This window comes from Phycodurus eques, chromosome 13 (assembly GCF_024500275.1).
Source record: "Phycodurus eques isolate BA_2022a chromosome 13, UOR_Pequ_1.1, whole genome shotgun sequence".
Lineage (NCBI taxonomy): Eukaryota > Metazoa > Chordata > Actinopteri > Syngnathiformes > Syngnathidae > Phycodurus > Phycodurus eques.
This window is the reverse complement of record NC_084537.1, coordinates 19,828,223-19,852,335: the sequence shown is the minus strand read 5'-3', so window position 1 is coordinate 19,852,335 and position 24,113 is coordinate 19,828,223. Positions and strand designations below refer to the sequence as shown.

At 41.3% G+C, this 24,113-nt stretch overlaps 1 protein-coding gene across 1 annotated transcript; it reads left to right on the top strand.

Moving 5' to 3' along the window:
- Window positions 1–1,424: 1,424 nt before the first annotated feature.
- Window positions 1,425–23,354, top strand: LOC133411755 (MAM and LDL-receptor class A domain-containing protein 1-like). Its single transcript, XM_061694429.1, has 39 exons — window positions 1,425–1,494; window positions 2,251–2,384; window positions 2,460–2,628; window positions 2,788–2,907; window positions 3,446–3,600; window positions 3,672–3,767; window positions 4,152–4,242; window positions 4,884–5,003; window positions 5,149–5,251; window positions 5,339–5,486; window positions 7,031–7,250; window positions 8,068–8,191; window positions 8,438–8,570; window positions 8,654–8,732; window positions 8,808–8,963; window positions 9,267–9,392; window positions 10,128–10,334; window positions 10,430–10,549; window positions 11,465–11,626; window positions 11,727–11,818; window positions 12,474–12,641; window positions 13,739–13,915; window positions 14,003–14,151; window positions 14,869–15,158; window positions 15,222–15,321; window positions 15,462–15,621; window positions 16,684–16,804; window positions 16,894–17,037; window positions 17,619–17,806; window positions 18,459–18,624; window positions 20,048–20,266; window positions 20,340–20,518; window positions 21,136–21,373; window positions 21,445–21,604; window positions 21,678–21,792; window positions 22,475–22,595; window positions 22,677–22,773; window positions 22,855–22,930; window positions 23,009–23,354. Exons 5-39 carry the CDS (start codon window positions 3,556–3,558, stop codon window positions 23,102–23,104), a joined length of 4,986 nt encoding a protein of 1,661 aa, XP_061550413.1. The 5' UTR covers window positions 1,425–1,494; window positions 2,251–2,384; window positions 2,460–2,628; window positions 2,788–2,907; window positions 3,446–3,555; the 3' UTR covers window positions 23,105–23,354.
- Window positions 23,355–24,113: the final 759 nt, after the last annotated feature.

Below are 24,113 nucleotides of genomic sequence, written 5' to 3'. Positions count from 1 at the left end.
ACAGCACATACTAGATACTTGTATTGGTATTTGGATTTTTTGGTGCGGTACAGAGCTGTATGAAGTTCCTACATGGAACATACTAGGTAAGGGATAGGTAGGGAAGTTTCACAGGCTCACACTCTAGCCACACATCTGCTCCTTAAACAAACACAGTGCAGCTCAGCCTCTGCACAGCAGTGCGACCGTAATATATTTTAAAACAAAGAGGAACCACATCAGTAAAACGGTCTCAACTCTCCCTCACTGCTCACAATTCCTTGTCAACCAATCAACAGCTTTCTGCCTGCCTCGCTCCACCCTCCAAAATGTTGCCAAAATCGTGTTTTTCGCCATGACAGGTGATGTTTGAAGCAGTGGCAGGCGATGGGCCGAGGAGCGATATTGCCATTGATGACATGACTATTCAGAATGGGGCGTGTCCTCCAGAAGGTTAGCGATGCCATGCAAATAAACATTTCAAAGAAACACAGTACTAATTGTTCAATAATGTGTGTTTTTCTTTTTAGGTTTTTGTGACTTTGAAATGGACCTTTGCGGTTGGGTGAATAACCCTCCAGCCGAGTCAAGGATCGACTGGGACTGGCTTTCCAGAAGCACTGGAAGCCCCATAGACATTTTTGCCCCAGATATGGACCACTCCACAATGTCCTCTCTTGGTAAGAGATATGGTGAAAGACCTTTAAAAAGGTTAACTTTTCAAATAGGGTATGTCAGAACGGTTCCAGGACTGGTATCACAAAAGATATCTTACAAATTCAAACTACAAGTTTTCCCTTTCGAACTAATCCCTCTGGAGCACTTTCCCAGCCCTCTCTGCCACACCTTCATCAACTCATGGAAGGATTCTTTCAGGATTTCCCGCATCCCCATTGTCACAGCCATCTCGAAGTCGTCTACGTCTTCAAAATGCCTCCTTGAGTTTGGGAAAAAAGAAATCAGACGGAGCCAGGTCGGGTGAGTAGAGAGGTTGCTCCAGCACGGTGATGTTGTTCTTCACCAGGAACTGCCAGATCTCAGGTCTCATTATCACTCGCGAGTCTGCTCATTGTTTGATGATCTGACACAGAGGATATGTACAGGATATAAAAGCATGTGGAAAAACGTTTAATAGCTGAAAAGAGGTGAGGTCACAGTGATATTCTCCACAGCGATTACATTGAATGGGAAAACTTGTAGTTTGTAGATATAGGAACAGTGTATTTATATACTCATATTTTTGATACCTTTTCTTGGAAGTCTTCTGACAACCTCATAGTATTGTGCCTTTGGATGCTTAGCAGCCTGTTTGTATTGCTGTTGAATATTAATAAATTGTTTTAAAAGTTTTTTTTGAAAAGATATTTCTGCTTGTGGCTTGAGGCCACTTTGTCTTCTTTAGGTCCTTCGAGTCTGACAAAGTGGAAGTGGCTCGACTGGAGAGCGAGTGGATAGAGAGTGTCGACCAAGCTTGTCTTGAGCTCTGGCACTGGGCCAGAGGCTGGAGTGAAGAGAGTAAGCCCAACCTGTAATTGTACGACACAATAACTCTGTTTGTCTCATGAGTAGGGGTTTACCGGTACGCTAACAATCACACTTCGGTACATACCTTGGTTTAAATACGAGGATTGGCTCCGATTCGGTACATTTCAGAGAAGAAAATGCAAAACATAAAGTGCTTATCTTTTGTGTAGACAGGAACACAATTACATAATACAAACATACTGGCAGTAAATTCTCCAATAAACAAAATAGAATCAATCCAAAAGTAATATGTACAGTAAAATGAATGGTACCAGCTTAATTTGTATTCTTTGTAGGAAAGTGCAACATGATTAGCTTGTCTTCTTTTTTTAGTTTGTTTTAAGAGGTATTGTATTGCCAAAAACAGATATGCCATGATGTCCACTAGCCAGAATCTGAGCTCCATTGTATTTGTTTACAGAGTAGGCTGTTAGTGTTTTTTTATTTTTTATTCTGCATTCATGTCCACATGTCAAGCCGTTTTTCAAATGAGTTCACTACTTTGACAAAATGCCAAAAGCATATCGCGATCCATGAAGTCTGCCAGTCAGAGGCTGAGCTGCACTGTGTTTGTTTACAGATTAGGTGTGTGGCGAGGGTGCAATGCAGTGACACTTATACTTGAGAACTCGGTACACCTCTGTACTGCAACAAATATCCAATACTGAATACATAATTGTTACACCTCTATGGAAGAGATCATCCTGAGCCACCAGATTTTAAGGCTTTTTAAAAATGTCATTTCAGAACCATCAGATGTTACGCTGACTGTATTTGTGAACGAGACCTCTGGCCTGCGTCAAATTTGGAACACAAGAGGATTCCTCAATTCCACATGGATCCAAGACAAGGTTGATTACAGTGCATCGGGGCCTCACCAGGTACAGTCAGTTAAGTGTCTAGACCTGAATAATTCAATGCCACGTTGTGCATGAACTATCATTCTTTTAAAACAGATTATCTTGCAAGCCAGCAGTCTAAGCTCACATTCAAGCTTTTCCCTTGATGATGTCCACATCATAAGGAACAAGTCATGTCATGATGTTATCCCCACCACCACCCCGAATCCTGCCACCACCACGACTGCTACTCCAGAGTCTGGGGTGCACTGCACTTTTGAACAAGGTGACAGGAATGGTTTCAGTAACACAGCTACAGGTGTAGAGATCCAACAGAAAAATGCTTTCAGCAAAGATGTGGTTGAACCTGAATTTGATTCTAATCATAGACCGCCAAAATCCTACTAATAACACCATTGCATCTTAACACGTGTCTTTACCGTAGATCTGTGTAACTGGCTCCAAGAGGTCAACGATGATTTCAACTGGACCCTCAGTAGAGGACTGGAAGTGGACGAGCCATGGAACGGACCTCTGTACGATCACACTGTAGGAAATAACCAAGGTACATATTGCTAACACCTGTTAAAGAAAGGTTTGTGTTCAAAATCCTGTTGGTGCCTTCTGTGTAGTAGTTAATTGATCAAGTACAATAATAAATAAACATCCAGATGTTGCAGTGCAGTGCTTGGCAAACAAAATAGACCATACAGCACCATGAAGTGCTTTAATGTGAACTCTTTCAATTTCAGTTTTCTCTTGATGTTTTATGATGAAAACGGATTTCTCTGTTCAGTAATGCAATAACTGTTATTTGTAATCATAATAAAGAAATGATGAAGTTCTTTACAGTTTTTGGAAAACAGTACATTTGGAAAAATATGTATACCTATAATAATGAAATGTTAGCATAAAAACTATTAATTTGGTGGTGCTCTAATAAATTTGTAAAGCACCGTCTATGAATTAAATTTGCCGGATGTGTTTGTGATGATTTGAAAAGTGCACTCGTTACATCTTATATAGTAAATAAGCGCAAGCAATGTCATCAGTAGAACAACCAGAAGTCATCAGGCTTTTTCTCATCTTTTTTCATTCCCAAGGATTTTATTTACTTATAAATGGCTCTGGATTCAGTGAAGGTGAGAGGGCAAGCATCTCTGCTGACGTCAGCCATTCGACATCACAAATTTGTCTTGGGTTCTGGTATTACATGTTGGGGCCTTCGGTGTCCACCATTGATCTGCTGGTTGAGAGAGTAAGTCGCCTTGTACAGAATTCGTAACGCTTGTATTATGTAAATCAATTTGTTTTGTTTTTTTAAATTAGAAATCCTCCAAAGAGTTGGTTTGGACTCGCAGAGGGACGCAGAATCCAGAATGGATCAATGCACAAGTAACCATCAACTTGGAGGAAATGACGCGGGTAGGGTTTTAGCTGAAATGTGCATAATGTATTCCCAAACATGACACTGTCTACTCAGAATCAGAATCAGAATCAGAATCATCTTTATTTGCCAAGTATGTCCAAAACACACAAGGAATTTGTCTCCGGTAGTTGGAGCCGCTCTAGTACAACAAACAGTCAATTTACAGAACACTTTGGGGACATAAAGACATTGACAAAAAACAATTGTGCAAAAAGATGCAGAGTCCTCTAGCACTTAGAGCAGTTCGAACGACTAATATTGCAATAGTCCGGTGCAATGACCATTGTGCAAAGGGCGCTGAGACTTCAAGGAGTGTATGCGGTTTAAAGTGACGTGATTTACTAACGATAAATTAATGAAAGCATTTTTTCTTTCTATAGGTGATCTTCACTGGTCAGAGAAACAGTAACAGTGAGGGATTTCTTGCGCTTGATGACATCACTGTGAGCAATGGGGCCTGCAAGAAGCAGAGTACGTGGACACCAAGTTGTGGAACCATTAAGGGTGTAACAGTACATGTATTTTTAGCTTCGGAACATTCCGTACATTCTAAGTTCTCACACAGAGCATATTTGGTAAAGGTCAGAAAGTATAACTGCCTCGCGCTGTGTCCGTGTGCTGCCTACACCGTCAACAAAGACCGCGATAAGCTTTTGGCAGTGCTTCAAAATCATTTGAAACTGCATCCCGCCAATGTGAATTAAAAAGGAAAAACACTAAACTTCCAGCAGCATTGAAACAGCCTCTCTCTTGTGCTCTTCAGGTTCACCCGCTGCAAAAACAAATGTTCTCTTTTTCAAGCATAATAATTCATACTGTTCAAACTGTTGTTACACTTGTTTGGATAAATAATTTCCTAAAAACAAGATACATACATACTCTGATTTATTTGAGAGTTTACTGCAAGCAGTGTTTGGTTTAATTTACAATTCATTAAAATTGAATGCTCCCCTGTTTACACAAGCGTTAAGCACTTTTATGTCCTGCATTTTACTCCCTGACTTTAGGCTTACCGTCAGACCCCTTCAAGTAATCATGCAGATACCTTATATTCATTCATTTAGAGGTATGTTGTATTTCCTGTATTCATCTTTGTTCTATATTATTTTCAGGTGTCTGCGGGTTTGATTCTGGCTGGTGCGGATTTGAGAAAGACGTTGGTCACGTGGGTCAGTGGAGCCGTGAAAGAGGCACAAAAGACAACATGGATCACACCTATGGAACCGAGAATGGCGAGTTGAATCAATAAAGGCATAAAGGAGCATGGAAAGGCCATCACTGCAATACAAATAATCACACAATCTGATGCTTGAAGTTAAATTTTACAACTTTAAAAAAAAAACTGTTTAACGAAAGATAATAGGCTTTTTCCTTTAGGTTACTATATGACTGTATTAAAGTCCAATTCGGAACAACTTGAAGTCGCTCAGCTGTTGTCACCTAACTTCAACTCGCCTGTGGAGATGTGCGCGCGGTTCTGGTGAGTCGAGTGCTGCGAAGATTACACACTATTCTCTAAAAATAGAGAATATAATTGAAGATACTTGCATGTCATTTGTTTAACCAGGTACCGATTGCCCGCTGGAGCATCAAACATGCTGTCTGTCCATGTGCGGAGCAGCGAACTGGGTAAGGCCCTTTGGCAGCGGTCTGGAGCTCCCTCTTCGGACTGGGAGGTGGCAGCGGTCACAGTGTTTTGGCCAACAAAGTTCAAGGTAAGACTTTTTTTAGCGGTTGAGAATTGTCATGGTACATTTTGTCAGCACAGTGGGGTAGTGATGAGCACGTTTGCCTTTACATGTTCTCCCCGTGCTTGCGTCAGTTTTCTCAGGGTACTCTGGAGTTCTCTCACATTCCAGAAACATACATCCATCCGTCCATCCATTTTCTGAGCCGCTTCTCCTCACTAGGGTCGCGGGCGTGCTGGAGCCAATCCCAGCTGTCATCGGGCAGGAGGCAGGATACACCCTGAACTGGTTGCCAGCCAATCGCAAGGCACATAGGAACAAACAACCATTCGCACTCACAGTCATGCCTACGGGCAATTTAGAGTCTCCAATTCATGCATGTTTTTGGGATGTGGGAGGAAACCGGAGTGCCCGGAGAAAACCCACGCAGGCACGGGGAGAACATGCAAACTCCACACAGGCGGGGCCGGGGATTGAACCCGGGTCCTCAGAACTGTGAGGCTGACGCTCTAACCAGTCGGCCACCGTGCCGCCTAGAAACATACATGTTAGCTTAATTGAATACTCTGAATTGTCCATAGGTGTGAATGTGAGTGTTAATGCTTGTTTGCTGATACAATATTTGTCTTGTGATTGGCTGGGGACCAGTCCAGGGTGTACCCCGCCATTGGCCAAAGAGCCAATAATAATGTGAGCTGAACCAATCATGTGGCGTCAATAGAATCATGCCAAGTTACGTTGACACACACAGCATATTAGCATTGACACGCAACAGCTGCTAATGTTTGTAGCCTACTGCTGCAGCCGAAAAAAAGAAAATGAGTTGAAGAAATGATGGGAGACAGTCCAATGCTCTACGGATGACATTATTGACAAGAGTGGCCTGAAAGGTTCAGCAGTGTGGAGTTATTTTGGTTTTGTAAAGTCTGACAAGAAACAAAGTAGTGTGTACCCCCTTCCCCCCCATCCGAAAACAACAAATTCTATAGCAGAAGACATGCTACCAGTAAGCACAGTTGAAAATAAGGAATTCAAGTGGATGCAAAATTGAACGGACCCTCAGTTTCAACTCCCTGGGTGTAAATTGGCATTGGAAAACCTGAAAGGATTTGCATGGTCAGATTATACATGTTTTGTCTTACACACTTGGTTAATGTCCCATGTCATGTTAAACTTTGAGAGATAATAAATATTTAAGAAGGTTAAGAGTAACATGGAATGTTTTAGATTGAAAAAAAATGTAATTTGTTTTACGTAGTGGTATATATCAATATCCACAGCAAAAACATATTGTGATACGATTTATTTCCCATATGTCCATTGCTGGAGTGTCAGTGCTTAATAAATATTTTCATTTTGGAACCGATTTAATCTTTGGAGCATTAATTTATGCATTTGCAGTGCCTTGCTTTTAGTGAGATTAGTACACAGCCATAGCCATAGATGCAAATACGGCCTTGGTTTCCTCACTTTCGGTTTCGACCAATAATTTTAATTTTAGTCCATCCCTATTAGAGAATGAATGGATGGACTCAACACAAACCTTACTTCCTCAATTCCACCCTCTCAAGGTGGTGTTTAGGGCATCCCATGAAGCAGGCATGAATTCCACAGTCCAACTAGATGATTTTTCTGTGACGGAAGGAGCCTGCAATCCCATGGCCAACTGTGACTTTGAATCAGGACCCTGCAACTGGCTCAACATGCCCACTGAAGACGGACACAGCTGGGTGCTGGCCAAAGGGGGCTTCCATGGTCCACCTGCGGACCACACCATTGAATCGCCAGAAGGTAGAGCCTTGCATTGTTTTCTGTCTTCAAACTCCGAGATGCAGACAAAATGACTGGGATGCAAAAAAACACAATATACCAAAGTATGGACTCGTGTTAACATGGGAAAACAGTCAGGTTTCCGACAATGGCTGCTTCAGGACGTGACAGGAGACGAGACGATCTGACAAAGGACTAGTTGCAGACTATCCACAGGGGAATGGGTCACAGGTGGAGACAATCACCATGACAAGGAGGCACAAGCAGGAAATAAACCTTCTGAAACAAGACGAAACAATTACTACAAAAAAAAGGAATCATGACAACATGAAAGTTCGAGCAGCAAAAGGAGCAGCTGTTTAAATACAGCTGTAAGTTGCATTTGCATTGCTGATGTTGCTAGCCTTGACTTGTCTGATAGCCAGAAGAGCTGAGCTGCACTATATTTGTTCACAAAGTAGCTAGAGAGCGTGGAAGTATACACTTCCTGTCCCTGAGCTAATATGTTCATTGTGGGAACTCTGAATAAACCGACCATTCCATACCAAAAAGTACAAATATTGATACCGTTTCACCCCTATTTTGTACAATTCATATTAAATAACAAGAAGATCTGCTTGCTGATGTAATGAAAACCTCAGAATGTGCAACAGATGATTAATTGCAGTCACGCCAAGTATTGTGCTGAGTGAGTTATTCCTAATTTACTGTACATCCTGTGGTCACTTCCTCCCGAAAGAAAATCAGTTCACGGGACTGAATTGACAATCCAATCAACTGATGTAAGGCTGTCAATTCACTCATAACACTGCATAAATTGCTGTGTGTTTGCTTTCAGGTCATTTCTTGTTGAGCTTATCACCACACACAACCGGCCGCAGCGTGGCTCAGATAGCATCCGAATGGATCCAACTCAAAGACGCCCCGGCCTGCCTCGCCCTATGGTACCATATGGATAGCGGGTCAGCAGAAAACAAAACCCTCAACCCTTTTCACACTGAATTGTATGTTGACTTTTCCAAGGTTGCACTTTATTCCTAAAAGTAGTGGACTATAATATTGTGCCCGTGTCACATTTACTCAATAAGAGGCTTTACCTTTGATATGGCCTTAAAAACGGTCTTCAACAGTCTAACGTTTTGACTTCCTCAAACCTACAGTTATACTTACTGTACTGTATATATTTTCCCCAATTTGATTGAACGCAGTGAGCCTGGGACCTTGCGTGTGCTGATTCGCTCAGACCTGCCCGAGGACGAGGTAATCTTCCAGATAAACAGCAGCAGTGGACACAAATGGAAGAGCTTCTCTCAAAGTTTAAAGCAGAGCAAACCTTTCTGGGTATACACTCAACTACATATTTAATACCTAATTTAATCATGTTTGCGAATTGTGCTGTAGACGATCTGTTACATTATTTTCAGTTACTGATCGAAGCAGAGACGAACAAAGGAGGCTTCTTTGCCATCGACGACATCAGTCTCACACCAGGTCCTTGTCAAGGTAGTCCCTTAATTTTGTTTATCTACTACAGTGTGTCTCAGTATACTTTAAAGGAACGATAACTTGGTCTTGCAGTGAATGAAACAATTTCGATGTTCGAGGGCTGCACGTTTGAAAACGACACATGCGGATGGGAGGACGTCAGTGTTGGCCAGGGTCAGTGGGAAAGAGGAAGGAACGCCACTGGGAACGCTGGACCGTCTGTCGATCACACACTGGGCACAGCGCTTGGTGAGACCGTGCACACAAATGATCCTTTTGTCGCCTTTACTATTACAGGCATTATTGTATATTGAGGGATACAATGGCTTTTCATTGGTGTGGCACCACAGAGTCCAATAACTTCAAGGGACAATAGGCAAGTTTTCAAACTGGTAACAATATTTGAATGTAGCCTCATTTCAGTGCGATCGCATTTAATCAGCTGGCAGAGACTCTAGTTGACTCGTGACCCGAATGGCAAGCGCTCTAAAAATACCTGCCATAGTAGCCTAGTTTGCTGACGACATCATCATCATCTCCTGTATCTTCCAGGCTGGTACGTCTCGGTGATCCCGTACAACGGTGACCACATAAGCCCTGCTGCCTTGAAGAGTCCCGTCATGAAACAGGCCAGCGCCGCCTGCACACTCAATTTCTACTACAACATGTATGGAGAAGGTTCGTTACAATTACGTGTGCTAGCATTAATATTTGATTGATCAAATTGGCAAATGTTTTCTTATATATACATATCGCATCTGCAAAACCATCACTTATCAGGGAAAAAAAAAATTGTTGAGCCATGAAAATTAGTTCATCGAAGCAAGCAATTTTCAACACTTTGGATTGGTGAATAATTTGTAAAAATAACAGACCCACGGAGGGACTGACCACTATTATCGAAGAAAAATATGAAATGGACCAAATTTGGACATTGGAGGTTTCCACACGACAGTGATAGAGATGTTATTGTTAATAATAATGATATGTAATAGGACGCCTCTGAGTCCAGTCGGTCACATTTTCCAATACTAATGCTCACTTGAAACATGGCTGGGTTTGACAAAATGATGCAAATCTTCTAAGTTTTCAAATTTACCACAGCAGGTTGCAACATGTGATCAGATACTGTATTTGTCTTTAGACCAGGTGAAGCAGCAAGTGGTTAATTGCCCAAGTTAAAATTTTGTACACTCTGTTCCAAGTTACCGTTAACAATTGTTTGTGATCATGCGGTTACTCGTGTTTAGTGTTAACTGTGGCAACAGCTGCCATCTTAGTTGTAAGACTATGACTACTGCATTTTGTGCATCTACGTTGTGCAATCTCTCCTCTTCTTGCAATAAAAACCTCAACCTTCAACCTTGCCCTGTTTAAGAACATAATCACTCCAATCTGTGCATACTGTTGCAGAGTTGAAGGTGCTACTCAGCGAAAGCTCTCGTACCACCGTCCTGTGGTGGCAGTCGGGCAGCGGTGCCGATTCGTGGCAGGTCGGTGAGGTAACAGTCGGTAGAAGGCGTCAAGACTTCACCGTCCTCTTTGAAGCCACCCGCGCTTTCGTGAAGCCAGGCCATGTCGCCGTCGATGACATTAACTTCACCAGCTGCAACCTGCCAGGTAGAAGGATGGACAGTACTGACACTCACTGTGCTTTTGTAGCAAGAAGATTCAAGATGTTCTGAGGCTCTTGTTTTTTTTTTTCTGTCTTCCAGAGCCCCAACCTGTGTGCCACGAAAATATGTTCACATGCAATAACAGCGTGTGCGTGGAGAAGAACCGAGTGTGTGACTTCACAGATGACTGCGGCGATTGGACTGATGAGAGCAACTGTGGTGAGATGTCACAAATGCTTGTCACTGGCTGGGAAACTAACAATAGCATAACTTTACAGATAATACAAGTACAGTATTTACCTTGGAGCAGAGAATGGTGTGCGTGTTAAATTTTGAGGAATTGAAATGACTATCCGGACGTCTGCAAAGCTTTATCCATTAACAAGCTAACAACAGCATAGTGACAGATAATACAAGTATAATGCCTATTTTAGAGCAGACAAAGGTGTGCCTTTTGGTTTTGGAGGAATTCACATGCTTCGGAACAACTGCCTTGCTTTATCCAAAGCCTCCATCTATCAGGGTTTGTTAAACCCTTCAACCTCACAGAATGTGACTTGTCCCACTTGCCCCAAGCACATTGATTAGCCATATTTACCTTGAAAAAAAGACTATCTAGAACATAGTTTAAAATAAATTAATATAAAATGTATCATTAAATTCAATGAAGCACCATCAGGAACGTGTGGAACGTGTTCTGTGCTGCACTGTTATTGATCAATCAATTGTATGTTTCGGGGCTATGTTTTAGCAAGCATTCAATCACTGTACTGTATTACTTCCTATATCTTATTTTGAAAAACCTATAACCAGAGCAGTCTGGGTGAAAATTTAATTTGAGGTAACATCCGCATATGGTATAAAGTTTTTAAAAAATGTGAGTTTGCTGACATTTAGCCAGAACTCACACACATAAATAAACGCTATTTTGCAGTCACAACTGTACAATTTTCCATCAAATTGTGCTGTGGTCAGTAAACAAGACAAACAACACTTATTTTATGTCATAGCTTTGATGCTGAGATTAAAGCACTCTCTAGTGCATATCAGCTACTTCACTCAGTTGGCTTTTCTGTCCGTATTTGTCATTCACAAGCTCTTTCCTCCACTGTCTGTCCCTGATGATTAACATAGAGCAACAAGGTGTGACTGAGCGCTGCAGCTTCGAACAAGGCCTGTGCTCTTGGACTGAAAGCAACTTGGACGAACCTGGAGCCAGATGGACCCGAAGAAAAGGTCAAGATGCTTGGCCGGAAGCTGGACCCCCCAGGGATCACACCCTCAACAATGCTGCGGGTGACTAAAGAAATTGTGATTTAAAAAAAAAAAAAAAAAAGTCTGTTTTGTTACCAGTACTCAAATTTCTTCTCCAATGGGGAAAATGTTTTTTTCTCAGGGAACTATATAACTCCAGGGACTCACCTTACAGAGAGGGGGCAGATAGTTGAGATTCTCTCCAAAACATTACTTCCTAGCAGAAATTGCACGGTGGGTTCAATTGGAATTGATGTTTTATTTTGTGACAATTGTGGTGAAATGTAGTAATCGACCACATGTGAATGCACATTAACTGAAAAACGCATCGCACAGTCTGTCAGCAAATTTTCTCAGTGAGCATCTAAAGGAATAACTCCACTACCTTTTTGTGTGTAAGAGAGAACCACAGCAAAAGTGTACCGGTGATGGCAAAGAGAAAAAGTTTGATGATAACAATAGAATCAGCCTTTCAACTTGCTGTGACATAGACAAGGGTCTCGCAATTCAGGACAATACGAGTAAAACTGTCGGTTTCATCTAAATTACATACACAAATATGCTAATTGTATGCTAATGTTAATAACATGAAGCATAAAGGCTAGTGTTTCTTCAATGGATGAGTAGTTTTATTTATTTTGTTCTGTTTTATTATACAGTGGTTAACTTCTTTGTGTACAACAGTGACTTAACTTGTTTTCACAGTTGATAAAGGTTTTATGATGACAAATTAATTCACTTTGCATGATATGCTATGGAACAAAATGTATTAGCATCAATATAACTATGCATTAGACAAATTTTGCAATGTTCTGTTGCATTTGTTCAGTGTTTGGAACCCGATGTGAACTATTAATGTTGTGAACTTTGCATGACTGTGTCCATATAGATCAGATTCTTCTACTACAGCCTGCAAGACGCCACAGGAAAACTCTCAACACGGTCCAGGATGTTCCGCTCCGGTACCGACGACATCGTGTTGTGGCTCAGGACAACCTTGCACAGCTACAACTGGCAGAGGGCAGACGTAATTTTCTCCTCCTCTGTCAAGTGCAAGGTGAGTGTACGAGGTGCCTGCTAATGTTATCAGAATGTGCACATACGTACACGTGATAATAATATTGACATTTTTCATGTCCACTTCTTTTGCCCATCATTTAGTGTGCAAATGCAGTTTATTCTTGGATCAACAAGTTGTTAGTTGATGTTAACTGGTAAAAACAGCTGTACTTACAATTACCAGAGAATTTATTAGGTACACATGCACAGTTTAATGAGATCCAATCAAAACTTGGCATTACAGGGGGTCCTCAGGTTATGCCATTTTGAGGTTACAAATGGCACATAATGAAGCAGTTTGCATATGTCGTCACGTGGCACAATAAGGCATGCTCATGACTGCCGTATTTATGTTAATGGGCCGCAAAGTTTTTCACAAATTTGTTTGCGAATATATTTACTGTGATTGTGACTTTTTGGGTAAAAGTTGTATATTTTTAAGTAAAACTTTCTTTTACGATGTTGGATGCCGGCAAATTCACTGGTATCCTTTACAGTAGACCAGTGAATTCCCCGGCCAATGTTCCGCACTGGTACCTGACACATAGTAGCAGGCTGTGCATTTGGTACCTGGGCTTTCAGTAGGGACCATGTTCCAATTATAGAAACAATCAATACTATACAAAAACGCAATATAACAGCATGCAATTGTGACACGTACACCATCATCTAGAGCAGTTCAGACACAACATATATGTAATAACATGACACAAATAAAAAAATAAATATTTACCAGATATGCTGATTATAAAATGTACAAATGTGTGCAGATCGCAAAAGACTGTTTAATTAGCTGTAACAAGTTTTGCACTGACCAACCAGAGGACAGAAAAATGCTGGTATCAATTGTGAGATTTTAGCAAATGTTGTGAGGCTTCTAAAGGTTTTACTCCACGTGCTTCTTTCATTTTTATTTTATTTATTTTTTTTTTTCTGATGTAACCACAAAAGGGTCCCATTGATGACATAGTGGACAGTTGTGACGATAACCATTGAACTGGAAATGGAACTTACTGTGGAAAGCTCCAGTTACTTAAAGGGACTGTTTAGTGTCGGAATTAATGTAGATTAAAAAATGTGATGTTCCTCCCTAAGATTGTGTTTAGGTACGAGCTAGGCACTGGGAACACAGGACACGTTGCGTTGGACGACGTGTCCTTCTCCAAGGAGTGTGCCTTTGACCCTCACAATAGCCCACTGCCTGACACATCGCCCACTTCGGCCTCCCCGACCACACCTGCAACCTCCTCTGCACCCACCAGCCCGTGTCAAGTAGGCTATCTCGAATGGATGTAATGGCTACAACATGACAAAGCATGCAGTTTGTGTGAATGTATTTGTGTTTCTGATGCATTGCAGGATAATGAGTTCTTTTGTTGGCGCTCAGCAGGAGAAATGTGTATCCTTTCCATGTTAAAGTGTGATTATCGCCTCGACTGTCCCAAGGGGGAGGATGAGGATGGCTGCGGTAGGTTGCATGTTATAGCCACAGTTTTTCTTTTTTTATTGTAAAATGCAATGTGACAACATAAATGAGAAGTTGATTTTGATTGAGGAAGTTACTTTGTTTTTTCATCCAAGCGCATACACTCCCCTTCAAAAAAACAATGAGGCCAAGTCCTTTTTCTGCTATAGATTGAAAACATTTGGTTTTGAGGCAAAAAAGATGAATATAGGAGAAGAGGTGAACAGTTCTGATTTAATTTCCATGTATTTACATATGTGTCGGATACACAATTTAGAAGATACTTAGAGATTACTAAAATTATAATCCATGCTGCATTGAGTTTAACTCCAGAGAGTGCAAAAATATCAGCAAAAATAAATGAATTGGCTGCACTGCTGCAATAATTTCAGAGGAGAGTGTTTCCATGTATGTGATGAGAAATGATCACACGAAAGAGCAACAATCTTCACCAGGGCACCGTTTGTCCTGCCTATGCTTGGATTTTGTCATCAAATATTTTATGAAGTGCTGTTAATGTTAACAAAAAAAAAACATCTTTACCGGGTTAACATTTGTGGTTTTTGTCCTCCGAACACTTTCATAGTGGTTCGGGGAGGAAAAATCACTTTTAACTCATCCTTTACCACAGGATAATGTCTGAGGATAATTATAGTGAGAGACATCTGACTCGCGGGCCTTTGCTAACCTTGATGGAACGGGAGGGAAAATGTTCAAATGGTCTGACTGTCGGTATGTTTAATCAGACATTAACAAAGTGAATCACCATCGGCTGCTGCATCTCATCAAACGGGAAACAGCAGCTGCGTTGTTGTTGTCAAGCTTTCCCTTCTGTTAGGTGTTGTTCTCGAAAAGTATATGACTCAGGTGCGCTTCCCCTTGTTGTTCCCGACATGCTTACTCACACTCGGCCCTCGCATGTTGCAGGTCCGTGCACCTTCGAGAGGGACCAATGCGGCTGGACGGACCTTGGTCAGTCGCAGAGGACGTGGCGCAGGCAGAAGGCCGGCGGCAGCGCTTGGCCGCCCACCGATCACACCACACACACAGGTGGGGCGTCTTGTGGAGGGAAATAGTCAGACAATGACTGATGGTGGTTTTCTGGCTTCTCAGGCTTCTACATGAGCGTCAACTCTAGTCAGGCGTCTGTGCCGAGCGAGGCCCGACTCCAGAGCTCCCGTCTCCCGCCCTCGTCGCCCTACTGCCAGATTATGTATGTTCATCGCCATCAATGCAGTTGTTGAATGTTTATGTAACACACAGCTCAACATGTCCGCCCTGGCGAGTTGCTCAACCCCCCTCCAGTTACCTTCACAAATCCAACACTCTCAACCCCTTCCTTCCTCGGTGCAGGTTTCACTTCCACATCAGCGCCGAGTGTGCTGGCTCACTTCGAGTGCTGACGCGGCACGCCGGTGGAAGTGAAGCAATCCTGTGGTCACGCAGCCGCAACACCGTCCCCCACTGGATGCCCGAATCTCTGCCCCTGGGGCCTCACCTGCTGTCGTACGAGGTGCCCAACACGTAAACATGGCTCTGTGGTCTCCTTTACTGTGTTCAAATATTGTAATTCATAAAATAATGTATTCACACATTTATATTTCATTGTATAATTTGCAGCACACATTTAAAAGATAAGCCTCAACATTAGGTACACCTGCACAATCCAAAAACAAATGCCTAGAATAAGCTAATCATAATAATACATTGGTTTTAAATAGCCCTTTTTCAGATGTGCGACGACACTTTTCAGAAAGCAATACGAAGACATGAATCAAAATAAGTAAAGTGTATTTAGAAAGCAATAAGAAGACAAATCAAAATAAGTACCGTATTTGTTGTATTAATATGTTTTGATGTCATTTTATTAGATAAATCAATGTAGCCATAAAACTAAGAGAATGTTGTTATTCAAAAAGCAATAACAATAAGTACAAATAATTAATTTTTAAATACATTTTTAATATGATTTTGATTCAACAATTCAATTTTAAAGAGAATTTGGCTTTTTAGAAACTAATGAGAAAACAAATAATTTAGTTCTTTCTGCTATTATTTTAATGTAATTGAATTCATTGATTTAATACAAAATGACAAATAATCAATTTAATGAAATATTTATAATGACATATTTTATTAGGTATTTAACAATTAATATAATAATGAATAATTTGTTCAAAAAATATTGGAAAAATAATCCTTAGTTCTCTTCGACACCTTGCATGAGGGATTAATTAATGTGTTTATTATTCTACAACTCGTTATGATGCAGTGTAGTGTGTTGTTTTTCATAGACGAGTTAATTTCGCTGACCTTCAATTTAATGTCCTGTGAGTGGATTTTTCATTAAAAAAACAGTTTAAATCGTGTAACACTGCACACAATGACTAGTGTATGAGAGCATACAGTACAGTATATAAAAGTCATTTTCATATGTAAGAGTGGAAAAAGTCAACTTGTTGCTTCTCTAATGTAATTATTTTACGTATACTTTCCTTTCTCCTTTGAAATGCAGGTTAGAGTTTAAAATGCAACCTTCAATTTAAGGCCTTCATGTATCAACACTTTTTCTCAGGTTATGTTCAGTAGCTGGAATAATGGAACTCGAGGAGACACCGCCGCCGCGACTGATGCTTGCGTTGTCGCTGTGGACGACATCTCCTTTCTCAACTGCCACCAGTCCTTCCGTCCTCCAGGTAAATGACATTTGGGTGTTGTGAGTTCTCATTTTGAAACGCGCAGGTAGAGTCTTGATTCTTGTTTTTGTTTGCCGCCTCCTCCTCAGCCCTCTCCGTTTTCGGTTGCGCTTTTGAAGAAGGTCTTTGCGTTTGGACGCAGGGGGCCGACGACCAGCTGGACTGGCTCACTAGGTCGGGTCCGACGGACACACCCAACACCGGGCCTGCAGGCGACCACACGACGGGAAAAGGTTATTATGACACTATAAAACAGAGTTGGACAAACTTTTGTGCTCAAGGGGCACATTTGATTTTTAAAAGGAAAGCTGGGCAAAGGTCATTCATAAATTAGGATTTTTTTTTTCTTCAAATAGTTTAATGTTGTCGTAAAATAATTTAATTTAAGTTTTAGTTGAGTTTATTTAATTATTTTTTTTATTAATTACAATTGTAATTGAATTACATGTTTCATAATTAATGTATATGTGATTATTGTTATTTTTAAGTTATGTATACTAAATTCAATAACCAGTTATTTTATGATTAAATAGATTTTAATAAAAAAAAATTGAGGGGAAAAAATAACTCAATGCATCAAATATTATCCTGTAGGATTATTGATATTGTAAATATTCGGTGCGCCTGATGTATGAACTGAGCGGGCCGTAGATGACCCATGGGCCTATTCTTTGCTCAGCTGTGCTACAAAACCTTGCAGCTTTGGTAATCGTAGTAGAAACACCATCTACAATCAGCATTTGACATTAAATTTCATATATTTGTACTGTGTTGCTTTCTTATGCACTTCATTGTCGTTATTGTTGTACCACAGGGAACTACATCTACATAGAGGGCTCCCTTCCAAGTGCAAAGAGTGACGTTGCCCAGCTCAAGTCTGCACTGCTGCCACCTGCAGTTCAACAGGGATACTGTCTCATGTTTTGGTACCACATGTTTGGAGCCACTGTGGGTTCTTTACGACTGTTCCTACTGACAGCTGAGTCAATGGAGAAAACTCTGGTAAAACACACAGGCATTATTGATATTGGTATTTTCTATATTGCAGCACTAGTACTAGTGGTTGGTATGTCTGCCTCGCAGATCTGAGGCTCTGAGTTTGAGTTTGCACAGTCTCACGCTGCTTGCGTGGATTTTCTCAGGGTACGCCGGCTTTCTCCCCCATTCCAAAAACATGCATTTTAGGTTTATCGAAGACTCCAAATTGTCCTTTAGGTTTGAATGTGAGTGTGAATGCTTGTTTGTCTGAATGTGGCCTGGCGATTGGCTGGTGATCAGTCCAAGATCCACTCCACCTCTTCCCCAAAATGTGAGCTGGGACAGTCACCAGCTCACCGGGAACTCTGATGGGGACAAGCGCTATAGAAAATGGACGGATGGATAATACAGTATGTTTTACAATTAGATGACCGATCTCATATTTTGTTTGTTGAGATGCATGACTTCCCTCCACTGTGATGTGGATTGAGAAATATCTAGAATTCTCTCATAGACTTTCTCTGTGTTATGCTTTTATCATGGTTGTGAAATGGCCGGGTTACAAAAGAGCCTCAATTTGTTCTCTGTGCAGTTTCGGTGCATACTATAGTGTTGCACAAATCTCTCCTCACATCCTCATTGCGGGGAGTGATTCAGACCTCCGTCTTTCCTGTAGGTGTGGCAAAAATCAGGAAACCAAGGGGATGAGTGGCATGTGGCGCAGAGTCACGTGACCCTGCAGCGTGTCCACCAGGTGATCGTGGAGGCCAGCGTGGGAGGCGAGGCGGGCGACATTGCCATCGATGACATCTCGCTTCTCCCCGGCGCATGCCCCGCCTCTGGTAATTATTGTAACAATTCCTTTCGTATTTTTTATTTTTTTTATTTTTTTTTACGGCTGCGTTAAAGTGCAAAGTGAATCAATCAAGTCATTCAATACATTGCGTGAAGTAACTGGGATGGACCAATACAACTTACAGTAGTTATTATTGCAGTTCTGTGGTGTACAACTGCACTGCTTCAGATACATACAAACTGTACACTTAAACAGACACACATACATAAACTGATATCCATAAATTTACAAGCAAATAATCTAATATACATGCATGAACTTGCAACCATCCATCGATTTTGTACTGTATACCGCTTTTCCTCCTTAGGGTACACATAAACTTAAATACACTTTATCTTGCGTACATAAAAACATATATGAATGCCTAAAAGGACAGTACATAGGCATGAATGGCCTTCCATACTGTACATAAGTCACATATGTCAGAGTTCAAATATCATTGGGTATATGGCAAAATAAATTATGGAACTTACTATTGGATATACGGCAAAATAAATGATGGAATTTAATATGCAACTACATGTGGACCATGTGACTTGTGGACTATTCTTAAAATGTGCATACGGGTAATATGTTAGGTTAACATGACTAGATGTAAAGCCAGTGACACGTCTGAAGTGTGAATTTAAACACTTTTAAGAAAAAGTTGGGATAAGAAATAACACAAGTATGTAAAACATAACATTTCCAAAGGATATAAATTATGTATTTCATGGTAAAGTCTTAATTTTAGGAGGTATCCAAGGTATATTAAATTATTTTTAATGACTTTATTAAATATGCACTGAGATCAATGTAGAGAATACTTTGCTTAATAAAAAACATCTATTTTACAGGTAATTGTTATCGTGCATTTATACATTTTATTTCCTGGGGATGCAAATGGCACTTAGGTGGAATGGCCCACAACAAACATAAACTTGCATACACTTATACCTACTTACATAACTCTACATACATATTAACATACATGCATGAACTACAATACAGTATATAAACTTACCTATGTAAACCTGCAGACAGAAATTTACACACACACATATATATACAGAGAGAGAGAGAGACTTGCATGCATGAACCTTTATGCATTAACTTACATAAAACTACATACACCCCGATTTGCATATATATAAATGGACATGCATACTCTTACATACAGTACATAAATGTACTATACGTACATCATTTTACGTATAGATGCATGGACTTACATACACGAACTTACACTCAGGCTTACAATACATTTAAATCCACATGCATGAACTTTCGCACATACACATAAACACAGTACATACACCTAAACACATACGGTACACTAAAAGTTCCATCCATAAACTTATACATATACATACATTATATATACTGTAGATGAATACAGAATGTAAATAAATATATTAAACATTTTGTAGATGTATGTGATTTCGAGGAGGGAAGCTGTAACTGGCAACAGCAGAGCGACGACGATGCCAACTGGATCCGACACTCGAGCGCCACCCCGAATCCCAACACGGGCCCCGATAACGACCACACCACCAACACGCCCGTGGGGCACTACTACTACCTGCCCTCCTCCAACCAGGACATCTCTCGTCAGACCGCCTCTATGTTGTCACCTGTTTACCCCCCAGGTGAGTCCCTCAGTCTTGGCTATAAACCGGGGAGTTCGACATCCAGCCGACAAGTGTTTTTCCCCTCTTTTAGAAAAAGGAGCTTGCGTACAGATGTGGTACCACATGTACGGCAAGGGCGTTGGCACGCTGAACGTTTATCAGCAGAGCGAAGACGGGGTACGAGCTCTGATTTTCTCCCAGGCAGGTGACCAACGCAGCCTGTGGAGGTTCGCTCAGGCTGCGCTTCAGCCTCGGGTTCAACCATATAGGGTGAGTCATAAAATACTGCAGGCAGATGTTGCACAAAATTTGTCTTCAACTTCAAATTATTCGACGAAGCGAATAGAGCTAGTGTTTTCTAGAATCTTTCACTCACCGGAAACACTCCAATGAGGGGGTTGTATCTGTTCACTGACATGATGTAACAGACTCACCGGAAACACTTCACACTCAGATGATTCAGCTATGTAGGGACACTGATTCAAGGTAACGAACTAACCGGAAACACTGCGTGACTCAGATGAGGGACTCGGGTGTATCAGTTCCTTGTTAATTTACTAGACTCATAATTTGAGTTAAAAGACTCACCAGAAACACTTCAGACTGAGTATCGGTTCACTGGCTCGAGTTAGCAGAGTCAATGGAAACACTGCGTGACTCAGATGATTCTGTCGTATCAGTTGTATCTGAAGTTAGCAGACTTACCAGAAACTTAACAGACTCAATATGATCGCGTTTTATCGGGTCACTGACTAAAGTTAACAGCCTCACTGGAAGAACTGCGAAGTACGATGATTCGGTTGTGTACGGATTTAAGTTAACCGACTCATCGGACAGTTAGACTCAGATGATTGTGACGATTAGTGTCCTACTTTTTTCTGTCTCAGCTCGTGGTGGAGGGTGTGAAGGCCGGTCCGACCCAGGAGGGCGACGTGGCCTTTGATGATGTCCACGTGTCGGACGCCAAGTGCCCCCCGCACGACGCCTGCGACTTCGAGCTCAACATGTGCAGCTGGAGTAATGTTGGTGAAGGAGTGGACCAGAACGACTGGCTCCGTGGTAGGGGAGCCTCCCCGAACCCCAACACGGGACCTGACATGGATCACACCACAAACGTGCCATATGGTTGGTCAAATGGTGACTTTTTATGTGCATTTTACACAGCTGGCGTTCAAAATTCCACCATCTTCCATCAGGTTACTATCTGTACGTGGACAGCTCGGTTGGTCAGTGGGGCGACGCCTCCTTCCTAATCAGTGATGTGCTCCAACCGGCCACTAGAGGGCATTGTCTCACGTTCTGGTACCACATGTTTGGTCCTGATGTTGGGACTCTTCGAGTCTACATTAATGACAGGTAGCCACCCATTCAGAAGCGTATTAGCCTTTACTATTGTTTATTGGTAACGGATTTCATTGTTGTCTTACAGAAAAACGCACGACAGCGGTAACGAGGAAGGCATTCAGAAGTGGGTCGAGATTGGAAACAAGGGAGACAAGTGGCTGAAGGCCAGTGTGTTTGTTGAGCACCACAGTGCATTCTGGGTAATATTTTGACAAGTTGCTTAATCTTCACTAGGTCACACACACTCCAATGGGATCCGTTTTTGATTGACATGAGCGGTTTGGATTTCACACACAGAGTCCATCTATAGAAGAATCTTTTTTTTTTTTAATGTTACTTGTTTTTGGTGCTGTGTGACACGGGAAAAAATCTTATATCATGATACGGGACTTTTTATATCACAATAACAATAACAATACACCACGATATAATATGTTTTCAGTTATTCTATGAAAAATTTAACTGCTTGCTTTTTCTCACTTTATTTGGAAGTGACATTAAAGAGACCCAATCACTGGTGTAGTGGTACCATTACCTGACTTTGGCGCGGACAGCGTGGGTTCAGTTCCCACTCAGTGAATGGTTATCCGTGTCTATATGTGAATTTGATCGAGTAGTCAGGTAACCTGTATTTTTGCTAATTGGTTAATGAGCAATTATGAATACACCGGAGAAAATAAAACATTTCACTTTATAATGAACGACCAATTGGTTTCCTTTTTCGGACCGAAAAGAGATGCAAAGTAATCCAGCATGTATGTGGTTGTTGTGAGGTGGTACATGTCCCTAATGAGTTGAGTGTTCCATGGAGTGTATATTTGCATGCAACAGGAAGAATTGTGCGTTCTACTAAAGCAAATGTGTTTTTTTTTTGTGCCCCAGTATGTGTTTGTGTATCAGAGGGGGGAGATCGCAGGTGGGGACGTTGCCCTGGATGACATCACCGTGCTCCGTGGACCCTGCTACACCGAGCCCACCGTTGACCCTGTCGATAATAACACTGGTAACACTGAAACGCTTGACAGGATATGTAGTATATATTTTGTGTGTGCGTGCGGGGGGGTTTCATGTGCTCTTTGTGCAGATATGTTGTCTTTGGGCCTCGCTGTGGGTCTGACTGTCCTTGCTGGAGTAGCCATCTTGATCTTCCTTATTAGATTGAACTTGAAGCACTGTGCAAAGTATGGATTATACACCCAAATATATGTACCCCATAATATACTGTACATTCTCTTTATTTTAATTCATGACCATTTTTTCAGGAGCGGGTCATCTGGGACGAGCAACAATGTTCTCGGTCAGAACTCCGTGTTTGACCTCTTTGACTGCAGAATAAATGTGAGTAATTTGATGATAATTGTTCGGATTCCATGAACCACAGTTAATAATAAAACGTAAAAACACGTTTCTTTACAGGGCACAGAGGATGGAAGTGTATCTAACATGTCCTTCTTTAACAATCTGTACAATGGCTCTCCTAGTGCAACCAACACTGACTCTTCGAGGGCCTAGCATCAACATCCTTTTGTTTGGTTAAGCAGTCTATTCCAAACATGTAAAAGGAGGAGAAGGGAAGTTTTATGATAAAAGATACAATAGTTTTGGTTGTGTGTTATAGTTATGATCTATCTGTTAGTCATCAAGGTGCAATTATTTTGAATATATCAAGAGTCGATGTGTTTTCTTTTTTCTTTCAGATTGGAGCATCTTGTCCTTTTTCTTATTAATCAAATAAAGAACCCCTGAATTGTCTTTTTAATTACTTCCACGCATCCATTTTCAATACCAGTGGTTCTCAACTGTTAAGTCGGGACTCATCCATCCACCCATTTTCTTTACCGCTTATCCTCACTAGTAGAGATCGACCGATTATCGGCACCGATATTTGGAGTTTTTACATATATCGGCATCTGTATTTTTTTAAATCTGACGTGCCGCTATCAAGGAATGAATTTAAAACTGGGTTATTTCGGCTCAGATGTAGCCACGCTTCTCTCTCTCTCCTGACGTTTCTGTCCCCAACATTGGTCCACCCACGGCGCCATCTGATCGGTTAAGCAGCCGCAGCACGAGCGAAGCGGAAGCACACACCGAAGCGAGCAAAACCCAATGCGTCGAAGGTAAACGCAGAAAACTCTCCCAAAATTGTAATAAGCATGCCAGTGCTCTACATCACACAACTACTACTAACATTACAGTGAGCAGCAGAGTAACGTAAGAGTGGAGTAAACATTAGCGGCAGCTCTGCTAGCTCGGAGTATCTCCCGACATGACTTACTTGAAAGAAGGCTGCTGATAATATCGTGTGTTATGTTGAGAATAGTATGAGTCTGCGTGAAAGACATTAAAAACTCTACAACTCACGACTACTAACGTTGCTTTGAGCTTTCAGATCCTATGATCTGAAAATTAAAGTGAAGATGAGCTTCTATAGGCTATTTAGTGTTGTAACAGTTGGTTTAATCTCTCGCAACAAGGCTGCTGATAATATTGATATAGAAATAGTGACAGTAGTAAGAAG